At 32.8% G+C, this 26,520-nt stretch overlaps 1 protein-coding gene across 2 annotated transcripts; it reads right to left on the reverse strand.

Annotated features, from left to right (window-relative positions):
• Positions 1 to 472: 472 nt before the first annotated feature.
• On the reverse strand, positions 473 to 9,618 carry LOC106121137 (uncharacterized). 2 transcript variants are annotated; one of them, XM_013316644.1, is made up of 6 exons: positions 9,340 to 9,618; positions 2,474 to 2,646; positions 1,922 to 2,108; positions 1,711 to 1,850; positions 1,227 to 1,446; positions 473 to 893 (listed from the first exon to the last, which is right to left on the reverse strand). In XM_013316644.1, the coding sequence occupies exons 1-6, from the start codon at positions 9,371 to 9,373 to the stop codon at positions 796 to 798; spliced, it is 852 nt and encodes a 283-aa protein (XP_013172098.1). In that variant the 5' UTR covers positions 9,374 to 9,618; the 3' UTR covers positions 473 to 795. The 2 variants fall into 2 exon arrangements, with proteins under 2 accessions (XP_013172098.1, XP_013172099.1); XM_013316645.1 differs by lacking the exon at positions 9,340 to 9,618 and adding an exon at positions 2,777 to 2,891.
• Positions 9,619 to 26,520: the final 16,902 nt, after the last annotated feature.

The raw sequence follows: 26,520 nt of genomic DNA on the forward strand, positions 1-26,520 counted from the left end.
ATATGAAATTGTAATACTTTTGTTTTAATCTTTAAATTATTTCTTTTTACTTAAATAATTATCATTCTTTGTAGTTAATATCGTATTTTGTTCTCATACAAAGTAGTGCAAATAAGTACAAAGCAATTGTATTTTTACTAACAATTTTTGGCTTACCCAATTTTTTATATTACTATATTGTACAAATATTATATCAATTATGTATATATTTTAAAATTATAATTTAATAAATTTAAGTTCAAAAATCAAGGTTTTACACTGGTAAAGTGGTATAACAAGAAATGTGGAAGATGGAACATGTTACAACATTTTACACACCAATTAGATTATTGTTATCAAAGTATTAGAATCATTTATGTAGTAAAACATAAAACAATCTCTTCGATTAAATAAAGTTTAAATATTTTTTTTAATTAAAATTGAAACATTTATAAACATTAAAACATGTAACATGTTACAACACAACGTCAATTATAACAATATGATTTTTAATATAAAAATTACAACAAATGAAAACAGTACAAAATAACTTACCGAGTCTGTTTCTAGCAAGTCTTATAAACTAATTTTATTTATGCTGGCGGTGTGCAAAATGCAATGGTTAGAAAGATTTACTACCTATACTAATGTCCATGTAACCGTAGAATTACACTGCTGTTACACTTACATCCGTTCACATTGTTGTCTCTATGTTATCAAAGGAAATGAAAGGGACAACAATATGTATTAATAAAAGTATAACCACTATGGAGTTCTACGGTAATTATATATCTCGTATATTTTCGATTGAGTCGATTAGACTCTGTACAAGGCACTGCATTTGGATAATATATGAAATGTAATACTCAATGCTATCATAAGAAATGTCGCTTCTGCTTTCGTTGTTCTTGAACCTGTAATATAGAATTGAGTTTAGGTACTCGTGTATTACAATGTCATTTGATGGCGCTAACAAATAAGATTTTACTTAGTTTTATGACATGTTTTGTAACTAATATTAATTTATTTATTAATCTAAATTTTAGGGTAAAATATAAGTAGCTAATGGATTTGAATTCTTAACAAATACAGTTTTGAAAAAGTTAAATGCGAACCACACTTCAGAACAAAACTTTGCACTCTTATTGCGCGAAGTGATTTATTGGTCACTATAGCTCCTGGTACTACTTATTTACCATACTAAAACGCTTTTTAGTCACCATTTAACTAAAGCGATAGTAACTCACCAGCAGCTGTGAACATGGATAGATGTGGTGATCTGGCGACCACGAGCGTTGTGTTACTAGATCTGACATACGGCGGGCGCACGGGCTGCGTCGCCTCGCATCGTAACGAAACATCTCCCTTGGGAGTGTTTACTCGGAGTCGCATCGGTCGCCAACTCGAACGCAGCCCGTACTCGTCGGCGGATGATACTTCTGTGTTATCCACCATCCATGGTTCCGTCTAAAATATAACTTTTATTAGAGCCAGATTACAAAAATAGAAAGCCTGACATGCAGCGCCTTTTTAACTAATTTCCATATTGTTTTGCGAAAAGTCCGGGTATATACGTTATTTTATCTTGTTAAGCTCAACCAGAAAAGTAAAAAAAAACTTAAAGAATTGAGTGATTAATACAGCAATTATTCTTAATATTAAGATCTGTAGTATTTAGTAGTTCAATATGTATAGTTAGTAAAGCTAGATATATATGTAAATATCACTGACCTTTTCAGGTTTCCCGTCAACATACCAGACGATGTTTGCGGGCGGCATGGCGGGTGAGGTGGAGCAGTTGAGCAAAACATCCTCCCCAAACTGCACGCTGCCCTCCACACCCGTTATCACGGGGTCTTCTTTTAATGTCACTGGTAAAACAAATGAATAAACAAAAAAACACAAACGTAGCAAAAAAACTAATAATAAAGAGCACACATACCTGCCACAGTAAGATATTTAGTTTGGTTGACAACCGCGAATCTGGGCCCCTCAGTAGACACTTCACATGTGAATGATATCCTCGTGTTGTACCTCTTGGGCAGCACCACGCTTATCATACAGCTGTGCATATTACAGGAGTCCCGTGCCACGCCACCCGCTGTCGTGTTGAAAGTTCTCGTGTATGGCTGACGGATAAAACGTGTGTTACTTCATGTAGTAACAAGAATGAATTAACCAAACTACAATCAATAAGGTTAGAACCTCGATGGCACTGTGGATTTGTCATCTAGAGGTGCTGGTTACAATTCCTGAAGGAAAACATCGTAAGACAACCTGGACATATCTGCTAAGAAATTCGAAGATTTGTGTGAAGTCAACCCGCATTGGGTCAGCGTGGTTGACTATAGCATAGTCACTCTTAAAATGAAAACGTATAGTGACGAAGTATTTTTACAGCGGTTTTCGACAGTAGACTTTTATTGACATATATTGTGGTCCTTCTCATACTCTTAGAAATAAAAGAGACAACACAATAATGAAGTATACTCACTTGTTGCTCAGGCGTGAATCGAAATATTTCATTATTATCTCGATACCATTTGACGGAATGTAGCGGCGGGTCCCCTTCCTCATTGACGTAATGACACACGAGGTCGGCGCTCCATCGAGGGTCACCGTACTGTGGCACTTCTAGAAACGTTATGTTATGTGCCGTCGCTATCACTGTAACAGAAATATATGTCACCGAAAAATCTTGAAAGCCGACCGTTCGTCATTTGTCTAAGCTATTACGCATCAACGAATTCATTCATAAAATCCTGTATTATATATAGATAATTTATAAAAGTGTTACTTCATTGGTCGTGGTACGGTCACCAATTGGCGATTCTGTATAGGCTCCGCACACAGCCAATGACAGTCCCCTTTACATTTTGAAATACCCTCGTAAATATTCAAGACAAATTTTCACGTAACGAAAAAAATTTTTTGCAAGAGCAACTTGAAAGTCACATATTTTTTTCATTTTTGTAGATATTGTACTTTAACAATGTTGCCAGTTTCCCAACATTTATAAATAGATTATAAATAATTTTTAAAAAATATAATGAAATTTCCCCATTGCAGATGGCCTTGAAAGTCGAGGTCACAACTGTACGTATAAATTTATTCGTTAATAGTACTAAATAAAAACATTATTTTCCTTAATAACATTATATAGAATATGTTTAATATTAATAATGAAACTGTTTACTACATTATTTAGTTAATTTATATTTTGGCAACGGAATTAAATTTAATTAAGTTAAAAGAGTCAGCGAATTTTATATCACGTTGTCAGATATTGGTTACGTGCCAAGTTCGTATTTGCTCCGTTAGTCTGGATGAAATAATCTGGATCTAGAATAATTGCCTGATTATGCGAATAGAACCTTATATGTCGAAGATCAGTGGTATCTATAGAATAATACTTCGTTTTTACAACAGCCTCCGTCAGCTTCAAGTTCAGGACTAGGCGTATGAACGAGAAAAGTGGAAACGTTGCCGGACACTCCCACTTCGAGCAGCTCTAGTAAGTTATTTATTTGTAACATAACCTAATTATTAAGATTTTTCATTAAATTAATCAATTAACTATAACTAACTAGGTTTTGCTCGCGACTTTGTCTGCGCGGAATTCTAAAAAAACAGGATGAATCGTAAGCTATATGTTATTTTTGAGACTATTGCCCGATTACTGAAACGTTACTCAAATATCTACCTTCGTAAGCACTGTTTATAATTTAACAGTTGTCAAAACTTAAGTGGAATTCACAAACGCAAGTTCATGTTTTATACCGCCGTTCTGGAAATTCCTAGTAACAAATATACATCCAAACAAATATCCATGAAAACAATGACATTTATAATTTTAGTAAGATAAACTGAAATATTACTAAATAGTCTTAATTTTATCTATTGAAATCTAGATAAAAAGAAATGAAGAAAGAAGAAGAAGAACTTTTAAGAACCTAGCTTCTAAAAAGTTTTTCGAATCATAAATATCTATTTTTCTTTTGAACACATTGTTAACCACCCAATAATAGTTAATAAAGATAAGATAAAAAGTAACCTTGTAACAGTTAATTAGTTTTAATATAACCTAAGAAAAATTATGGCCAAAACCGAATGGCAAATATTAACTCATAAAAATACAACTCATTTTTCAAACTTATATATTTTTTAATTAAAAAATTCTCACTATATAAAAATCTTAATATTCATAAAACAGATTTATGGACAACATAAAGGATTAAAATAAAAAAAATATATATTACGAGATGGTTTTAATTAAAACGTGGAATGTTTGAACAAAAGCCGTTGCTAAGAAAAGTCGTTTCAAAAGCTTACTGCAGCCACCATGTCAACGATCTTTAGAAGATTCAACTTAAATTTGACAAATTTTACCAAAGTAAAATGTTTCATTAAAGTGCAAAGGATTTTTTTAATTAAAATTATTAATTATTATTTAGTTATGTCTACATGTACACATACAGTTATTACCCACTATACATCCTGTCTGTATCGCAAGGTTAGCTGTAAGAGAACTCTTTTAGAGTTAAGCTCATACCTCAACCTGTACATCATTGTATTTCTATGTAATGTTACAATATGTACTTTAAACTGTGTACAAAGCTTAAAATAAATAAATAAAACATGTAGGATGTAAGGGTTGGTCCAAGAGATGGCTGAATTACAAGAAAGATTGTATCATGAAGATAAGTGTGTAAATAAAGGAAGATATATGGAATTCAATGGAAATAAGAAATTATAACAAATCAATCTAAAGAATTTGAACCTTTATAAGCCCTTAGTCATAGTAAGTTTATGATTCAAATAGTTATATAAAAGTTATAAAACACGTCGGTAGAAATTGAATAATACTTCAAAGATATTTTGCAAATAGAAGCAGCGACTACATTTCAAATAATTTCCTGTTTTTCAAAAATCCACAACGCTGCAAAGTTTTAACTATACATCTAGTTAAAAAGTTTCTTAATATATAAAGTTGTTTTCTGTTGGTATCTTTGTTTGCATACTAAATCTGCCTTTAGAACACTTCCAGTTTTTTGATAATAGAGGTAAAATTTGCATTGACCTTTATACCGTGGGTTTCTGACTTATCTCCTTTGAAAATAAATTATTATCTCTGTTTTGTCAAAGATAACAGGAATAATGTTTTAGACGGAGATTCTGGACTCTGAAACCAACAGTTAGAGTACTAGATATGTTTTTAGTACTAGAGAGCTCACTAGCGCCCTCCTGACGAAATCAAAAAAGTTATAAGGTCTTTTTCGTATTCCCCGTGTAGATTTTGCATTTTTTCTGGCAACACTAACCGCGATAGGTAACACCTCTCTAATCGGGCCAAGTATTCTTTGACTATTTAGTGCGACATGTTTATCTTGGTCGATAAGAGAGGCGCTGCTATCGCAGAAGGACGATAGAAATGTTATGACAGTTTTTTGACATTGACAGAGGGGCGCTAGTGTGCTATATTTTAGTTTGACTTATGTCCACAGTAGTCAAATTCAATTTTATTATTTACTAATTAGTTATTAGTCAGTCTATTTACTCCAATTAAATTTAAATAGATCGCATATTGTACGTAACAAATATCATTCCACAAAATCAACGAAGTTCGAATGACTTTTTTTTATCACATATATAATTAAAAAACTTGTAGAAAAAATCCACCTTAACAAAACATTAAAACACAAAAGTTGGACCTTATCATGCCTTACCCTCATTTATACCTTACAGATGCCGGCTTATAATATAATTTGAGCCGCAAACAGACGCCTTTGTGCTACAATAGGACAGTAATAGCCCATTATTTAACTTTATAGTTCGTAATAAGCCCCGACGAAGCTGCGAGATCTAGCAAATGCTAAAGTGAAGCCTATTCTGGCAGACACGCCTCCTTACAAAAAACTATTTAATGTGCATATTATTCGCATTTTATGTAAAAAAGTTTTGTATTTAAATTTTATTATATTACATGTATGTTCTAAGAAATTTACTAATATTATAAATGCTTTGCTATTTATGCACATATCTGAGAAGAAATTCAAAGATATGTGTGAAGTCAACCAACCCGCACTTGGCCAGCGTGGTTGACTATGGCCTAGGCACCCCTAACTTAGGGCAGGCTCCGAGCCCCTCGGTGGGGACGTATAGCTGATGATGATTATAAATGCTTTGATGGATGGATGTTTGTTAGAATGTATATCCAGAGCGGCTGCATGAATTTAGTTAATATTTGTCAAAAAGGTAACATATTTTGGAAGAATCTAAAGGCTAAGTTTTTTTAATACCTCTCGTACGGAGTCGCGGCCTAGCGTTAGTATGAAAATAAAAGAAAAGAAAATATAGAATATGATATTTAATAACAATTTTAGACGATTTATACAACAATAACACTTATAAATTGTTACTAAGAGTAGCAGAAAATAGAACACTGTTATCTTATTAACTTAAATATATAGCTAGTCTAATGTTTAAACACGCTCCCGGCCGTGGTAAAACTTGGATTATATTCACAACGATAGTGCCGCTTTCAAAGATTAGTGTTGCTGTAAAAAATATCAAAACTAGCTGTCGCCTGCGACTCCGTCCACGCGGAATAAAAAAAAACTATTGGTCGCAGCGTAATGTTATATAGCGTAAAACCTTCCTCTATAAATGGACTATCCAACTAAAAAAAAATTTTACAAATCGGACTAGTAGTTCCTGAGATTAACGCGTTTAAACAAACAAACAAACTCTTCCGCTTTATAATATAAGAGAATATTCTTTAACTAAATAATTTACAACTGTAAAGGATAGACAGACCACCAGTATCACTTTGCAACATTGGAAATGTATTGTTAATAAATAAGAGTACATATCTACAAGAAGAATTCAAATTTAATCAAGCAAATCTTATTAAGTCATCAGAGTAAGAACATTACGTTGTTACGTTAACTTTAAACGTACGCTACAAACATTACGCTACATCAATAGTAATTTATAACTAACATTTTGATAAAAAAAAAAAAATTAAACTCTCAACTTATAATAGAATAATATTACAGAAAAAAGATTTTCAATATTCGGGAAAAGATTAGGAGGATCGCTAGTTGTACACAGTGTGTACAACTAGCGATCCGAGTGTGTTTACAGTGGTAGAGCCCGCTTTAAAATCTTCGCACGAATTGGCCCGGTTCGCCCGGTGAAATACCACGACCACACAGAAGACAGGCGTCAAGTGGAAGCAATTACGCGGTTCGTCTGATGAGTGTGCGTCCCGGAGGCCTAATTTAGTCCTCTTTCCCTTCCCACCCTTGTTCTTATAAGGAAAGGATGCGAAGTGAAAGTGGACTTTCCGGATGAGAGGATGCATGGAAAGGGAAGATATTTTCTTTCTGTGCATCATCTCCTCCGTCGATTAAAGGTAGGCAACGCATATGCAATTGCGTATGTCTATGGGAAACGGTCACTTCGCTATTTCAGCGATTTCAGGTAACCGTTCGCTCGTTTGCCACCTTATGATATAAATTATTTTTTTTTATAACGAATGACACCAAAATATTATTTAGACCGATCGAAGTATTAAAATGCTATTATTATATCACTACTAAGACTGTGTTCTACGATGATGAAATAGGAAGAGTTAATCAAAGCACTTTCCTGTAGAAGCGACGGAAATTAATAAACGTTCATAAAACAACACACTTGTGGGTGTAACTGTACTTATTTGAAGGAATTTTAACAAAGAAGACTAAAGAGATCTTTGTAGATTCATGTTTTTAGATTATTTAATAAATCTGAAAGTTTTTAAAGAGTATATCATTCTCCTTTCCTAGAGACGTATGAAAACATTATTAAATGCTTAAGAAAAGAATTGAAGGCTCCATAAACAACATAAACTCAGAGATGTAGACCGTAACACATATTCATTAAACAGTTTAAAACTTAATTTCTTTCTTTGCGTACTATTTAAGGAATAGTCAATCAAGGATATTGTGATAAGATTGATGAGAGTGATTCATTAATAGGTAGAACGTACATGTACATAGAAAATAGCATAAAAAATGACATGACAGCTACAGTACGAAAGGGATCTTGAAGCAGTATTTTGACATTGACAAGGGGGCGCTAGTGAGCTGTCATAATTTAGTTTGACTTACGCCCACCGGGACAAGTATCCTTGTCGGTCTGTACTATTTACGATATATGTCACGTACTTGTATATAATATTCTATGTACGTGTATGTATGACATTGTCGGTGAATTGTTACGGTGAAGAAAAACATCGTGATGCAACCTGCACATATCTAAGAAGAAATTCAAAGATATGTGTGAAGTCAACATACCCGTACAAGGTTAGCGTGTTTGACTATGGCCTATGACTAACCCCTAACTTAGGGTAGGCTCCAAGCCCCTGAGTGGGGACGTATGCTGATGCTGATGACTACCGAAAGACCGACACTGAAATATTTTGTTACCTCTATTATTATTTTTCACAAAAACAGAGAAAACAATCTTATCTATAGGTGGAAGCCCAAAATAATAATTTCTGAAATACGTAAATAGTAACGTAATGTCTTAAGTCAGTTGAAAATCGACATAGTACGAGTATAGAAATTTTTATACCAGCAAACCGTTTAAGGTAACCTCGTAGCCATAAAGCCTTTTACCTTCCCTTCATCCGTCCTAAGTTAACAAAAGTGTACATAATTAAGTACCGTAGATGTAAGTTTATAAGATTGTTAATAAATCATCTTTACTTGATTCAAAAATTGATTTACCCAGCTTCAGTCCCTAAAGACAGTAAGAGTTATATTAAAAAAAAAACTTTATATTAATTGATTTGTCGAATGCAAAAGAGCGTTTTAAGATATTGTATAGAAAATAGTATCCAAATGCCTATATAAGTACAGTCATAGTCATCTCAGTTTTATTTTTCAATTTTAATATTGAATAAAATATAAATATAAAAATAGCAATTTTTCTCATTTTGGTAAAAATTATCGTATTCCTAACTTATATTAAAAATCATAGCAAAGCTAAACTAGCTCAGTTTTATATAGAAAGAACATTTTAATATTAAAATGAATTTGCTTAATATAATTATCACTGCGAATGATACTTAACTAATTCAAAAAACGCCCTGAAAATGAATGTCATTTGAGTAAAAATTATAGATTTATTTGCGATTAAATAAAATTTAATATTCATTTTAGACTCGTCGTGTAGATAAAAATTTAGTATTTTAAACGCTGTTAAACCGTACTATTAACTTTAATTTAAAAAAATATAAAAATATATTAAAGTAAAGAAGTATATTTATGGTAAATTTTAGACAAATTTCCTAGTAATATATAATTTTCTTACCTATAAAAAGGCCAAAAACTAGAAGAACGTTCATGTTGAAGAATTAAACATCTACAGCATTGCATATACAAAATCATCCAATCGGTTCACATTATATATTTAAAAATGTCGTTCATAATAACAGAAATAAATTAGCACAATTAACAACACTTTCACACCATTAGCTCTATTAAAAAAGAAAACTTTTAAAACTCCGAAAATCACTTGAAAAAGTTGTTAGAGAGATTTTCGATGTCCGAACGTGTTTGCAACGACGGCGTAGCCGCGTAGCCTTACATTCCACGCCGTAGCCACGAACCTACTGCGGGACGGCTTCCAGAGGCAATCCTTCCCCTCTCCTCTCGAATCCCCCCGCCCCCTTCGTGCGCCCTTATCGCGATCCCGTAATTAGATAAATGTCATTGCTGTTGTCTCTGAGTTTTTTGCCTTGTTCCACGAATTTCGTCGACCGAAGTAATATACTGAAGTTGTTGGAGACACTCATTTGCGAAAATGATATTTGTGTTTGCGCTCAATTTTACATGCTTAGATGTATGTGTGAGACGAGGAGAGGACAAATACTTTGTGTGAAAATATGTTGAGCTTCATCGTCCTTGCTTTATGAGATTTCCACCTTTCTTTGCTCGTTTCACGCAGTTGTGATTTGATTTTTTTTACTTTCTTCTTTCTTATATAAGTGAGTGGTGAATTAAGTAATAATTTAGTTGTTGTTTCGAATGTTTCCTTTTGCTGGATTTAAGTGATTGTTTATTATTTGTGTTTAGCAATATGGTTTAAACAGTTTCGTCTGATGAGTGTGCGTGCTGCAAGCCATATATTCCTACTCACTCTTCCCCTTCCCATCCTCTTGGTGAAACCAAAAAATGGAAAGAGAAAGTATATTTTACAGTTAAGGCGACATATCCATTTTCTGTCCGCCCACATCACTGCTTTGGCAACGTATCTGCAAATGCGGATGTCCATGGACTTCGCTATTTTGACGAATAACGGTGGCTGTTTGCTTATCATCTTATACTATAAAATATACTTTATGGTGATTTCCTCAATGCAATGTTATCTTAAGTAATTGTACCGTAATTATCGGAAGGCAGAAATAAATATATCTCATGTGTATTTCTACGTTGTACAAGGGTCGCCATATTTCAAAATTCTAACTCTATTCGTTGCTATCTACGGCCATTAATTACGTAACAGAGTCGATATTCCCCAATTAAAGTGCTACGAACGTTTTGTGCGGTCCGATATTGTATTAGATGTAACATATCAACTATAATCCTACAGAATTAAGAAGTTAAAAGTAACAGGTACAAAATTAATAAACGAAATATTATATCCTGCGTTGCTTGCTACAACGTTGCTACGGCGTAGTAATACTTTTTGTAGGCTTACCTCGGCTATATTAAATATTTTGTAAATTATTTTAATAAAGACATTGTTAGTTAAAAATAAAAAGTGTTATGTAATATTTTATTTATTTAAAAAGCACAATCTCCTTGACTTCGTTTTGTCTGTATCTCAAAGTCCCACCAATCCAAGACACTTGTTTCGGAAATTTTCCAGAAACAAACGCGGTTTTGCCGACATACAAAATCATTAAAAACTGAATTTTCCTTATAAACAAAATAATGTTCGAGAAATATGTTTTATTTTTTACACAAAGACACTCCAATTGTGTTAATTGTATATATATGTAGGTAATAAAATAGTAGTTAAATAAAAGCAAAGACAACTTTATGATTTGTTACTATTCCGCCACTAAATCTAGATTCCAGTCATGAATGAAAAATAGTTCTCCACGTTTGCTTGGATTATCATAAAAAGGCAGTTATAGTGAACATAAAACTGTGATACGTTACATAGAAATTGTCAAAAGATTTTGATAAGCGGAATATTCTTTTACTAAAGTGAAATATTGCCTACCGTTTTCAGTGCGTTTATAAATGTATAGTTGTTGCTTGCGACTCCGTCCACGCGGTATTAAAATAACTTAATTAGTAGCCTATGTGTTCTTCCAGACTGTGTTCTACATGTATCCCAAATTTCATCAAGATCTGTTAAGCAGTTCTAGAGATACCTTCTAAGAACCATCCATACAAACATACGCATTTATAATATTTTTTTTTATATCAAAAGGTGGCACACGAGCGAGCGGCCACCTGACATCGCTGAAATAGCGAAGTGACCGTTGCCCATAGACTTACGCAATTGCATATGCGTTGCCTACCTTTAATCGACGGAGGAGAGGATGCACAGAAAGAAAATATCTTCCCTTTCCATGCATCCTCTCATCCGGAAAGTCCACTTCCACTTCCCATCCTTTCCTTGTAAAGAAAAGGATGGGAAGGGAAAGAGGACTCAATTAGGCCTCCGGGACGCACACTCATCAGACGAAACGCGGAATTGCTTCCACTTCACGCCTGTCTTCTGTGTGGTCGTGGTATTTCACCGGGCGAGCCGGGCCGATTCGTGTGAAGATGTTAAAGCGGGCTCTACCACTGTTAAAGTTATATTAGTGAAACATGTAAAATTATAATTTTACAAAAAATTAAGTCCTTATTTCATCTCTAAAATATGATGATAAATGTTTTTTTTCAATATGAATCAATGTTATTCAGTTTTTATCGTATTTTGGGCCTCTATTTGTATAGCATAAAACCGTAGAACCTTATTTCAATATTATGTCGATTAGTCCCTGCTTTAGACAAGGGGAGACAGGAAAACTGATCGTCTTTGTGTTTCCGACAGATATCTTATGGTTTTCATACAGACAATATTTCAAAGAGAATCACTTTATGAAAATCATCTTTTATAACTGTGTGAAATAATCACATAATGGAATTGAGATAAAAGAAATTTTATAATAAAATGCTCAATCATAAAAGTAAAGGCGAAAAAAATATTTGTCATGATTTCAAAGTAATAAAATATTAGCTGACAGCAGCGACTCCGTCCGCGCGGTTTTAAAAGTAAAGTAACTACTAGCCTATGTGTTCTTTCAGATTATATTCTACATCTGTACCAAATTTCATTGAGATCGTTCTGGAGATACCTTCAAACAAACATCCATCCATCCAAACATTCGCATTTATAATATTAGTAAGATTAAAAATTTACGATAAGTAGTATACACCAGAAATATAATTGTTTTTTTTTAATTATCATTCTTTAATAGTCTTTTTAAGTAATATTCATTTTGAAATTATAAATCGAACCTAAGATATGTATTCATTTAGTATGGTTATTTACAGGATTGTTTCAACACAGCCACGGAAACCATAAAATTCGACTAGATTCTTTACTTCTGACAATATTATAAAATACAAAATCAATTAACCAAATTTTTTAAATATGTTAAATGTTGCGAATGGAATAATTATGAAACTTTATACTACTCTATCGTACTGGTCAAATTAACAGCCTTAATGAGAATAAAAAAAACAATTGTCTTGCCTTCATTTTGTGCCAGATGCATTGTCTTATTTAAATATATCAAATGTCTTTTCTCAGTAGCTCTCACAATTCCTCCTCCGAAGTCATCGTAGAAATAGCTTTATGGCTTTTTCAAATAGCTCAGTGCAGATAAGATACTCTGGGGAGCAATTCGCACCACTCGCCTTTAACTTGCTTTCTAAATGCACTTCCACTTTAACTACGCCACCATTATATCACATTTTCAATCTGCCATTTGATTTCTAGACTACTACTCTTTGCCCTACTTCTGTTATGTTTGTTTTTGCGATATTTTCATTTACATATATATCTCAATAAAGAAAAATACAATTAAAATAATCTAGATAATCTTACTTATATTAGATATAAAACGAATGTTTATATGTATGGAGTTATAGACAGGAGTATTTTGAGAACGGCTCAACGGATCTCGATGAAATTTTACATAGATGTAGAAAATTACTGGAGGAACACAGAGGCTACTAAGTTTTTTAAATTCCGCACCGATGGATCTGCGGGCGACCGCTAGTACAAATGTAAAAGCATTTTTCAGTAATATTATTGTAAGAATGACTTACTCGACTTGACTAAAAGCCCTATGTCCCCGTAGTGGGGCAGAGGGCGCCCACAGTGCGCCGCCAGTTCGCTTTATATTGGGCTCCGCGTTTGATCTCGGGCCATGTCAGCCCAATTGCATTCATGTGGGCAGCTACTGAGCGCCGCGAGTGAATAAATAATAATATTAACAATATATTTTATTAATAAAATATCACAAAAAACTGCCACAAAATCAGTTGATTCGTACTAAGTAAAATCCTTCGCTATTTTTGAACACACAGAAAATTCAATCACAGCATTACAACTAACATTTCTACGAACGTATTAAATGACATTTATGAGCCAAAATATTTTTAAATCGCTTCTATTAGTCAATATTAATATGCCAATTTAAAGTTCGCAAACACGTCCATTCGCAGAAGGTTTGGCACACTTAACTAATTTTATGAACCGCCAAATTGCTCCATAAATATCCTATAACATTTATATTATACGCTTATAATTTAATTAGCAACTAAATTATCTTAATGGATATATCGCTAACTAGATATACCAACCATCTAAGTATATCTTTACATCTATACATATAAATAAAATAGAAGTATCTGTATGTTGTATGTAGGAGAGTCGGTGGCTCAGTGGTCAAGCACTTTACTTGCAATCTGCAGGTCCTGGGTTCGAATCCCGCCATGTACCAATGTGTTTTTCTATTTCCGATTTACATATGTACATTTATCCGACGTTCTTATGGTGAAAGAAAACGTCGTGATGCAACCTGCACATATCTGAGAAGAAATTCAAAGATATGTGTGAAGTCAACCAATTCGTACTTGGCCAGCGGGGTTGACTATGGCCTAATCACCCTTAACTTAGGGTAGGCTCCGAACCCTTCGGTGGGGACGTAGTGAGCTGATGATGATGATGAATCTGTATGTTTTATCAAAAAATATATAGTTCGTACACATGTTGTATTTGCGTAGCTAATAACGAGAAACCAAATTTAACAATTTTGTATGTCTGTCTGTACACTAGGCCACGTATGTTCCGGGTAATATCAGAAACAGTTGGACCGATTTTGACGTGACTTAGATGAGAAGGTAACTGATGCATGCGGACATGCCTGTGCTTATGCAGTCGCGAGCGACCGCTGGTTATAAATAAAGTCTTCATAAATCATTCAGGAAGGTTGGAAACGTTGTTAAGCGTTTGAAAGTACAACGTATTTTGTACGGCCTTAATATCTAATCATATCGCTTACGATAATTTCCAAATTTCACATAAAGTTAGGTGACAAATTCCGCTGTAATAGCATGATTTCATTGTTATGGAAATGTATCCACGCTTCAGTTGGCCAGTTCCGTGCAGTGATATTAGCATATATTTGCAATTGTATGTTCTAATTAAGAAGTACTTCAATTTCGGTACATTTTACCAATATTCATGTTTATGTATTTATGTACATTCTTACTAAGAATTGATAATAATTGGTCACTTAGGAAGGCGCTAAGGTTTCCCTTAAACACTTCAGTCAGACAGCTAATGTGAAACCGGAAGGAGTAATGTGAAAAATCTTACTTCTTACTAATATTATAAATGCGAATGTTTAGATGGATGGATGGATGGGTGTTTGTTTGAAGTGTTGCAAATGTTTTGCTTTAAAAGTTTTGGGAATGTGTTAAAATTAAATGTATTTCAAAAATGTGGTCAGAGTTACACGTCCTTATTTCCTAGAGCATTGACCCAAAGGCTTAAAGGAAAAACTCCCTATGGCTGTCGCCCACTACATATGATACTTAATTCCTAACACAAAAACATAGGGTCGAGTCTAGTAAGACGAATGGTGAAAGTAAGGCTTAACATAAATCAGTTAAATTAATAAAAGTCCAGTGGAAGGAAAGGGAAGGGAGCGGACAGACCACGGATTGTGGTGCAATAAGAGGACAGGACAAATGGCGTCACGTTACTGAAATGAGCATTCAGGCCCGGCTATTATTTAACTTGGAACAAGAACAAATTTTCCATTGCAGGAAGTGGAACATTTATCTTTGCTTTTTTCGGTTTAAAGTAGGAACAAATATTTTAAATTGCACGCAGTCATTAAGTTGTAAATTTAGTATGATTAATTATACCGATAATTTTTTTTTATATCATAAAGTGGCAAACGAGCGAGCGGCCACCTGAAATCGCTCAAATAGCGAAGTGACCGTTACCCATAGACATACGCAATTGCATGTGCGTTGCCTACATTTAATCGACGGAGGAGAGGATGTACAGAGAGAAAATATCGTCCTTTTCCATGCATTCGGAAAGTCCACTTCCATTTCCCACATCCTTTCCTTATAAGAAAAAGGGTGAGAAGGGAATGAGGACTCAATTAGGCCTCCGGGACGCACACTCTTCAGACGAAACGCGAAAGTGCTTCCACTTCACGCCTGTCTTCTGTGTGGTCGTGGTATTTCACCGGGCGAGCCGGGCCAATTCGTGCGAAGATGTTAAAGCGGGCTCTACCACTGTTAAAATAAATACTTAAAGTCTCTCTTAGTGTCCAAACAACAACTCTGGGTGCGGCAGCAAGTTAGTCAAAAGACGGAGATGTAATACCACCATCTTTCCTCCGTTCCATAAGTAAGTATCAATATTTGTTTAATATAATATAGTCTTGATATTCGGAAACAAGAGTATTGAGTTAACAAGTTTTTAAATATTAAAAGTCACAACCGCAAACACAAATGTATATTTCACAATTAACATACTATTAAAAAAAAAATTATTTAATTAACGTTATGTAACAAAAGACAATGGTTACATTAACAAATACGATCTATACATAGTACATAATACTATTTATTATGTTACACTACATCGTAAGCGATGCGGTCGTAGGACACGTACGAACCAACAAACAGTTGTAACACTTTATATATTTATCTTAGTAAGCGCTCATACGAACGGGCGTTTTTTTATCCCGCGTTAAAAAAACGGTTAAATGCTTACAAATATCTGTTTATATCGCAGCACTTTTAAAACGCGACGCTTTTTTAAGGACCAATTTTGCATTGTGAACGTTTTGCGAACGGAACAAGAGTGATTTTAAAGCATTCAACGCTGAAGAGCCGCCTGAGACAAGTATTAACGCAGCGTTAAATAAGCGCCCGTGCGAATAAGCTAATAGCAAACATACTGTACATGAACGTACAATGTATAAATACAGGATGTGATTATTGCAACACGCAAATACAAAATGAATGAAGCCATATGAAAAACATTATCTTCTGTCATCGGGCATTGAGGTTTTCTGCGGATTAAAAAAAATGCATCACCCCAATAAATGTGAAGGCAAATAAATGGAGTGTTGGTCTGTTAATTGAGGTCATTTAAAACGGTATATCGTGTTTTTGTTCGCTTTTAAGAATGTCACCGCAGCAGCCGTTACACCTGTCATGTTGGTCCAAATAAAGTCTGGTCAAAATGGGCACTGACAAGTTTAATTGCTTTTACCTCTGTCCACCCTAAAAGCGGTATGGAGATCATTTATTAAAGACGGCTTTTAGAGTTCTAATTTTGTTTTGTACTCCAGTTTTTATTAGTCCATAATTATTTACGCATCTGCAATTGCAGATGTCTATGAGCCGCGGATGCTTCGCTTCGACGAATTCTGGTGGCCACTCACTTGTTTGTTAAATTATGATATAAAAAATAAATCTAGATAAATTACAAATTGGAGGAATTCGCGTTCATCTGATGACGTATAACGCAACATGTAATATCAAGTTACATATTTCCATTTATTACATAACGATATTCATGACAAGTAAATAATAAATAACTATTATCAGTTAAGTGACCGTTTAATAAATTGTACAGTAGTGTTCTTGTATGCATTTAATTAGTATAAGGATGTTAACCAAAAGTCAATAATTAAGCAACATAAATCAGATTTAAGTTGAGCTAGATGCTGATAAATCTGCGACCCCACCAACAAACCCGTATAATTATACCTATTGAAATCTTAATACCTTCAAAGATCTTTGTGCCACTAGAGAAGCAAAATAACATTGCGACTCAATAATTAGTAGCCCTTTATTACTAGAAGATACTAGTTTCGATTCCAGACTATTAAACTTGACATACATTTGTAAAAACTTGATATGAATATTTTAATTGCAAATTAATTACGGTAACTTTAGTACTTAAATTTGTTATGTTATTTGGTAAATAAAGTTTGCATAACCTTCACAGTTGTTTTATTATGTCTTGTTTTCGTAAAAAAAATACGAATACAAATTGGACAATCCGTAATTGATGCAACCTGCACATATCTGAGAAGAAATTCAAAAAGACATGTGTGAAGTCAACCAACCCGCACTTGGCCAGTGTGGTTGACCATGGCCTCACCCCTAATTTAGGGTAGACTCTGAGCCCCTCGGTGGGGACGTACATATAGTGATGACGTAAGATAAATTACGGATGATGAATCCGTAATTTATCTTATCTCCGCTTAATCGTTAATGGTAAAATAATTAAATGAATATCTACGATTATTTTAATAAAAAAGATCGTTTCGATGGTTTCCGCAGTGTTTAATTTGTCGAGTGGTCCCTTTAAATCGAATTAGATAGGGAAGGATGAAACCGTTCGAATTCTTTGAGAGTTACCCTACCATCACTAAAGCGACTTAAATTTGTTTTTAATCATTACAACTAAAAGGAATGATAAATTTAATCTGTTAGAACATAAAAGAGAGAACTTGCGGTTGAATGAACCGGTTACTATATGTAAATAATGTTTGTTATTAAATAGTTACTTAGTATATATTTCTCTGAGTCCACACTAAGGGTCGATATGCTTTCTACGTCTAAAATAAATTAAGCATCTTTTTCAATAAATGAAAATCTTTTCTAATAAGAAATGCTTTTGTTTATTTACTTTGGTTGAAACGTAGTAGAAATTCATTTAAAGCCGTTAGCAGTGGTTCGCTCGGTAGTCACTCTGATAGCTTTTATTTCCGGCTGTCGCCGGCAGGTGGCACGCAAAGCCTCCGAACATAACACTTTGAGCGTAATGAGCTTTCTCTATACAATTCTCTTGATTATTCAAGCATTCCATAACTAGTAAATAGATCTATTTACATGATTATGTGAATATATCTTTAATATATTATGTTAGTTATCTTGCTTTGAACAATATAGTGAGAAATAATTAAAAATATTTGAATCATAACTAAACAGTATTATTTAACTTTGTTCAATATAAAATCACTAGCTGTAACCCACGACTCCGTCCGTCCAGAATATTCTGTATATTATGTGTTCTTCTAGATTTTGTTTACATCTATGTCAATTTTGAGATCCGTTATTCAATTCTAGAGATATTTGTTTTTATAACATTAGTAAGATCGCTTAGAGTTTTAAGATTATTTGTAGCATATTAATTTATGAATATTGAATTCATCTATGTTCTCCATTAAATTCTATTTAGTTAAATTGGTGTATTGTAAGAAGAAGTGCTACTATTTTATCAAACCGAAAGTTGCTTTAACAAACCGCAAGAACACAATTCTAAATACAGTTAAGACAATTGTTTTTCGTAACGGCAACGTATGTATAAAACTTCTATTCGTATTTCTAACTCCGAGCATACGCGTTTGAAACCATCAATGAAATCGTAAACTGGAAAACTTTCTTTCCTAAAGTGTGAAGGCTAACACGAAACTTGTGCCACGTTAAATTTTATTATTTAGAAAGTAATTTGATTTTGAATAACTTTTTAAAATAACTCTTTCCTATCGTAACTAGCTCATAATTGTTTGAAAATATTGAAAACTAGCTTTTGCTTCCGACTCTGGCCGTGCGGAATTAAGAAAAATAGTAAGTAGCCTAAGAATTCTTCTTGACTATGTTCTATATATGTGCCAAATTTTATTAAGATCCGTTGAGCCGTTCTGAAGATACCTTCGAACAGACAGCCATCCATGTAATCATTCGCTTTTAAAATATTAGTTAGAAGTAAGACTAGTAAGATTAAATCTACTCATAAAGTATAAGTCATGCGCAAAATAATTATTAAGCATTCTTTCAAAGTATTATATAAATAGGTATATTATGTAAAACAACGTATTACGCTTGTTTCTTAGTAAATATTAAACGTTCCATTTCATAAAAGTTTTTAATATGTTTCATGTTATATTAACAAGAATTTAAAAATGCATATACTGACAATTTTAACGTAACAAACACACACTTTTTATTTTTTTTAAGATCCATTCCCACTGCATGCGCAAGTTTGATCACGGTTGCTTTTGTATAGATCACAAAGGTCGGAGTTACGCGGCTAACCGCTAGTGGAATTAGCCACTTAGTATTCAAGTTGTATTGTAACCACGGGTGCGGTCGCAATAATATCTTGATCCATTTAGAAGGAACAATGCTAAGGAAAATGATGCGTCACTCCCCGGAGATTAAATTTGTACTAACATTAGTATAATTGGCATTTAGTATGTAAATGGTAGAATGATTGCCTTTATATTAATAGACCTTTTGCACTTTGATGTAAAGGTATTCCCTCCGAGTACGATTTATAAGTTATTTTCAGACGAAGATATTTTGAAAATGAGTCATACACAATTAATTATTAAGGTACATAGCCTCCTAAGCAAATTAACTTTGATTCTGAATAGCTTACTTATATTGTAAACGCGAATGTTTGAAAGGATGGATAGATGTTTGTTTGAAGGTATCTTTAGAAGTCTCGCTTAAATTTGGAATAGATGTAGAATATAGTCTGGAAGATTACATAGGCTACTAGTTTTTTTTTTTTAATAAAACGCGTGCGGAAACGCGGGCGGTAGCTAGTTTTAAAAAATTGTTACGTACAGGTGTTTCACAGAACTTTTCATTATATAATAAAAGAAATTGAGTTATTAAACAGTTAACACTGGGTCGTGTATATCATTTGTACATCAACATGTTTGGGGGCGCTGGAGCGTGTGGGTCGTCCGCGTTGACGCGTTAAAACCTACCGTCCGCTCGGACGTGTATTGAATGGGTCGAAGATTTGTTAACAATATTTTTATAGTTGAAGAAAAAGGTTCAATTGGTCCTCAATGCTAACAAAAGATAAATATCAAGATTTTTTTTCGTAAAAATACACTAAAAATTGCAAGCTAAACCGTATTGTAGCACAAAGATTACGTCGAAAATTTAAACGTTATTTATGTCTGTATGTCCATTTTGATTTGCTATTCTATCTATGCGTTTACATAGTTAAACATTTATAAAAAACATTCTACCTTTAAAGACCAAAAAAGAAAACAAAATATTATTTAAAGCTGTTGTAAAATTTCCTGTTACGAAAAACTGTCGTTATCACATTATTAAACGAAGTAAATAAATTCAATTTGGTACATTAATTAATCATCGTTAATAAACACTAATAATGTTCCAAATATGTGCTGAAGCAATTTCATATTAATGTATTTATAATGAGATTTAAGCATTAACGTCCCCTGTTTCTGAGAAATAAATTAAGTTTTCGTAAAACGCCAGGAATCCATTAGGTCTAATATAATGCGTGTACACCCATAATTCATAGACTTATAACTTTTTATTTAATAGCCATAGTCAATTTACGCAAAAAAAATGAAACTATAAAAAACATGAAAATGTAATCTATCAAAGATTTAGTACAAAATATTACATGTGATTTATTGATATTTTATCAGATACTAGCTGTTAATCCGCTCAGAATTAAAAAAAAAAACTAAAGTAAGTAGCATATCTGTTCTTGCAGGATATATTATACATCTATGCCAAATATCAGCGAGCTCTATGCAGCCATTTTGAAGATACCTTCAAACGAACATCCATTCATCCGTCCATCCATCCTAACATTCACATTTATAACGTAAAGATTAGTAAGATTTGTATGAAAATTACTAAATTAATGTAAAAAATCTCATATTAATTTATTTTACACGTAAAAAATATTGCTTATGAAAATTTGATTTGAAAGCACAATGATTATAAATCAGGATAAAGACAGTGAAAATTAATTAAAAATAAAAATTAATAAATTTTTTTTTTTTTCAAACTTAATAATCATATTGATTTCGTATCCAATAACAAATAACAAAGATACTTCTATTTATACAGAGTTAGAGATCCTCGTTACTCGTAGTTTCAACGGAAGGATGATTCCAAAGTTTGTAACTAACACACTTTGTCGGCAATCGAAATAACAATCTTAACTTTTCCTTCATTGATTCTGCTCCAACGAACATCCTTTCCTTCGAATTGTACTCATATTTATGTTATACCAATTTTATGACTTTTTACATAGGTATTAATCCAAATGTGGACAAGAGTTAAATGTACAGTCAGCAGGATTAAAAAGTATACATTAACAAAACTGTAGACACTTTATTAAGCCTTCGATTTAAAAACATGTATGCATCCATCCATATAATTCCATAAATATATATTATTGAATACGTGCCGACTTATTCTTAACCAAAGATCTATACAAAGATCTAAAGTTTTGTAAATGTATTCTTATTTTTGCATCTGACTGTACCACCAGTTACAGTCACAGACAGCTATGTTAATCTTTTTATATTGAATTATTTTATGCACAAATTCATTTACAAAGAATTTAAAGACTTAATTTTTTTTTAATAATAAATCTTTTTATCGACTAATTCGTGAGCATAAATTCTTTGCTAGTAGTCACTATAAAACACACACACATACAACAAAAACTTGATAAAACAAAAGACATAAGTTTCCAATGCCAAATCAAGTGTTGAGAAATATATCGTCATCTCGCTCATTTTATTTTATTTGAAAAGAGAAACTATGTTTTTATATGCGTCTTTATAATATGTATAATTTTAACAACTGTATCTGTATGTCTGCTAAGAAGCCTCATACTTCCCGTCAGACGTGAAGCTGAATTTTGTTTTAATGCGTTGATAATGGTGTTCAACCATTAGCGACCTCGTTTTCTAAGTTGACTTAACTTTTAATGGATATGTACACGAAAAGTCCATTATATTTGACAAAGTGTTTGTTTTAAAATCATATACAGCTGTGTAACTTGGCTTTGCTTTATGATATAGCTGGATAGGGATTTACTAACAGGTGTTCTAAATATTAAAGGATTGCTACGTTCTTGGTATTATTTCTTATCTTACCTTTGATTTCTGACATCAAAATCTCTGTATAAAACGTATCGTCATCCCTGTCACTATCTTTATCAAATCAGACAAGTCTTAAACCCGGAATTTTGGTCTCAGACATCTACGATAAGTTTGTAAAAACCTATAGTGAAAATAATCAAGACATACAAACATTTTCGTTGTTTAAATTTATTGATTCTTGAAGAAAATTAATATAATTTTAAAGTTCATTTATGTAGTTAAAACCATATCAATGTTATTGGGAATAAATTTTTACAACTTACCAGATTTTCTGAGTATATTTTAAATAAATAATTAAAAGTATAACTACATTTGCAGATTATTGGTTCAATTTCTAAAATGATATTCATACTAGCTGTCGCCCGCGACTCCGTCCGCACGGAATTTAAAAGAAACTTAATAAGTAGCCTATTTGTTCTTCCAGACTAAATGTTACATCTATGCCAATTTTCAGCGATATCCATGTGGCCATTCTTTAAACAAACATCCGTCCAAGAATTAGCATTTATAAAATTAGTAAGATTTACGAAGTTTTAAGATAGTTAAATAAAGACTGATAAGTATTTCAATATAAGAAAAGAAATACTTATATTCGTATCACTTTTAATCACGCTCAAACAACACATAAGTGAAGTTAGCGAATTCCTAACTTGTCTAACTTCGCGCCAGTCGATTTGATTGGAGCAGATGCGACGATAATCTTGTTTCCACTTTCCTTCTACTTGAAAGGAAGACGAATAGACACAAAAAGACGTGACATAATGATAGTAATTGTCTAATAAAAAAGTTGATTACGTCAGCATTAATCATGCAAAAGTAATCAACTATTTTTAATTCGATTTTAGATTCACTAGTTTGCTTAAAAACAATTAACAATTTTATTTCGCAATATTACTTAAGTATTGCTCCGATAAGAAACTTTTTTCTTTATTTGTTGATTTATTAATACGGCGGCGTAACATTTTAAAGTACTCTGAGTGTGAAAGTTAAAGTTAAGTTTCCATTAAGCTGGATACTCGGACTATCATCATCATCAACGTGCCCTTATCCCTATCGAGGGTCGGCACATTATGTACTCCTCCATACGTCTCTATCAGCCGTCATATCCGAGTCTACCCCCTTCTTACGCATATCCTCTTTCACACAGTCATTCCATACTTTATACTCGGACTATCGAAAAGCATATTTTATTGACAAAGAATTTATAAATGATGCAATCCGTGAAAGTATTGCAATTTCACAAAAACGGTACACGTTGGTTATAACTGCACCGATTAGAAATTCCATGTCATGGAAAGCGAGGGATCGTATGACGTCCTTTGAATTCTTACAATACGAGCAGAGTGGACACAGACGAATTGATTTCATGTGTTACCTACATACATGTACTTATATGGTCCCGACATTTAATCATAGTTTCATTTAATATGGAGACAATTTCTAATTAGTAATCTACGGGAATATTTCTAATTGTTTTCTACGATAAGGAGAAAAATGTATTTACTTATATTGTACTAGCTGTCGCACGCGAATTCGTCTGCTTGGGATTAATAAAACTTTACTAGTCTATCTGTTCTTCCAGAATATGTTCTACATTTATGCGAAATATCATAAAAATCCATGCAGCCGTTGTGGAAATACCTAGTAACAACCATCCATCCATAGGCTATGTAACTGTGACCAATAGTATTTTTTTTAACTCCGCGCGGAGGAAGTCGCGTGGGACAGCTAGTTAATGTATATACTTCATGTCTTTCTTACATTTCATTACAAGAAATAAACGTCAACAAGAGTTCTTAGTATTTTCCCCGTGCTGTGATTTATTGTTCTCTGTCAACTACGGAGCTTAAACAATATTTTCTCATCTACTTTTTATATATCTGTCTTCAAACATGAAGACATAAAAAGATATGGATAAAATAAGTTATATGTTCTTTTATAGTTAATATCATAAAAAAAATTCCAATATATGTTACCAAACAAAAGAATAATCAAATATTATTTGGTTTCGTGAATATGGTATATAAGCTGTCACCCGCGACTCCGTCCACGCGGAATAAAAAAAAGAGAAGTACCCCTATGTGTTCTTCCGGACTGTGTTCAACATCTATGCCAAATTTCAGCTAGATTCGTTCAGCCGTTCCGGAGATACCTTCAAACAAACATCCATCCACCTAAACATTAGCATTTATAATATTAGTAAGATTTTACTATCATATTAAAAAATAAATCGCACATCTAAATTACGGTTAATATTTTTTGGTTTTTTTTTATTAAACAACTGCGTACCTAGTCGATAATATACCGTATATATTTCCAAAGTAAAACTAACAACGCGTCCGTATATAAATTTAACTTAACTATACAAATATTTAACATTAAAACTAGTACTAAACTTGTAAGTTATTTAACAAGTTACAACGGCGTTACTGTGTGTTAACCGTAGTTCCGTTAAAGCAATATTTCAAATTAGTAAAGTTAGTGATTCTGTAAGTTGTCCAACTTCGCAGCATCCGTTTGAATTGGGATAACCCTGGGACTTGTTTGTATCGCTTCGTTATGAACTCGAAGGGGTCGCGTGGTCATTCAAATTATACTATACGACGGCCCAGCGTTGCACAAAATAATAAATATAAAATAACATGATATAAAGCCGATTAAACATTAGGACTGTTGTAAATCTATATACATATGTAGGCATTATTCTGTTATTTAAAATGAACAGTAATCTAATGATCATCACATCTCCAATTGAATGTCTATGGGCAGCTGTTGTTTCGCTATTTCGGCGAATTCATGTGACCGGCCGCCCATTTGCCACCTTATGATAAAAACACAGTTATATAGCCTTAAGTAATCAGTTGAACAGTTCAGATAGGACTTTGCAAATAAAACTAAACGTGTGTTGCCAGCTTAAAGATAATGAAGGTAATACAAGTGAGTTTTCTTATGAAAGTATTAATAATTCTACTGTAAAAATAACATTTTACCCCTTATTTTATAGAACAATGGCTCATTATAAATGAAAATAGGTTAGTGTATATTTCATTTTTATTATATTCATCCAAATATTTAATATAAAATATCCAATTCTTCGGAACAGATAATTGGCTGTTATGTAAATAAGAATAGAGAAAAAAATGCTCGAAACAATATCAATATTAAATTGTACAAACCTTGGATTTACGTATAATGATGGAATTTGTATTACTAAAATGTTTTTATCTATTTTATTACTGCCTGCCCGCGACTCCATCCGCACGTATTAAACAATAAATTTTATTAGTAGCCTATCTGTTTTTCAAGACTATGTTCTACATCTATACCAAATTTCAGCGAGATCCGTTCAGCCGTTCTAGAAATACCTTCTAACAAACATCCATCCAAACTGTATTTGTAATATTAGTAAGATTAGAAACGAAACAAAGATACATAACAAATAAAAATTGTATGTGTCTTATTTGATTTAAAATTATTCAAAATACATAATATAATAAGAGTATAAGGAAATCCTTTCTATTTTTAACCCTTTCTCTTTGTATTCACAGCTAACAGTAAAACAGAGCTGGAATACAAGAGTCAAAGGTTTGTCGTAACAAAATAAAGTACATAAGAGGCAGACAAAATATGCGGGGACATAAATTTTAGTTGAACTTGGCGTTTTTATGTAGGCACGTACAGAGGAAAGTTTTCGACCGGGTTATAAACTGGTTTACACCCTGTTTCGTTTATGTTTACTCCGTGTACAAAAAATAAACAGAAGATAAAAATAATTAAGCATACTTTAGTTTATTTTTGTTCAGTACTTAAGATAATTGGATTGTTTTAACAATATTTTTGAAGCTTTACATTTTTAAAAGACATTTTCTTATCTGTACTCTTTTGTTTACTTTAAATTATTTTATATTTTAGATATTTATGTGAAAATATTAACATTATAATTATATTAAAAACTCATTTTATTAAAACGAATATGT

The sequence above is a fragment of the Papilio xuthus genome, unplaced genomic scaffold, assembly GCF_000836235.2.
Source record: "Papilio xuthus unplaced genomic scaffold, Pxut_1.1 DF826945.1, whole genome shotgun sequence".
NCBI lineage: Eukaryota > Metazoa > Arthropoda > Insecta > Lepidoptera > Papilionidae > Papilio > Papilio xuthus.

Coding starts and splice junctions, on each gene's coding strand:
- LOC106121137 (XM_013316644.1), bottom strand. CDS start 9,373: ATGAACGTTCTTCTAGTTTTTGGCCTTTTTATAG. Junction 2,647..9,339: donor AGTTTTTGGCCTTTTTATAG/GTAAGAAAATTA, acceptor TTTCTGTTACAG/TGATAGCGACGGCACATAAC. Junction 894..1,226: donor ATCCATGTTCACAGCTGCTG/GTGAGTTACTAT, acceptor TCTATATTACAG/GTTCAAGAACAACGAAAGCA.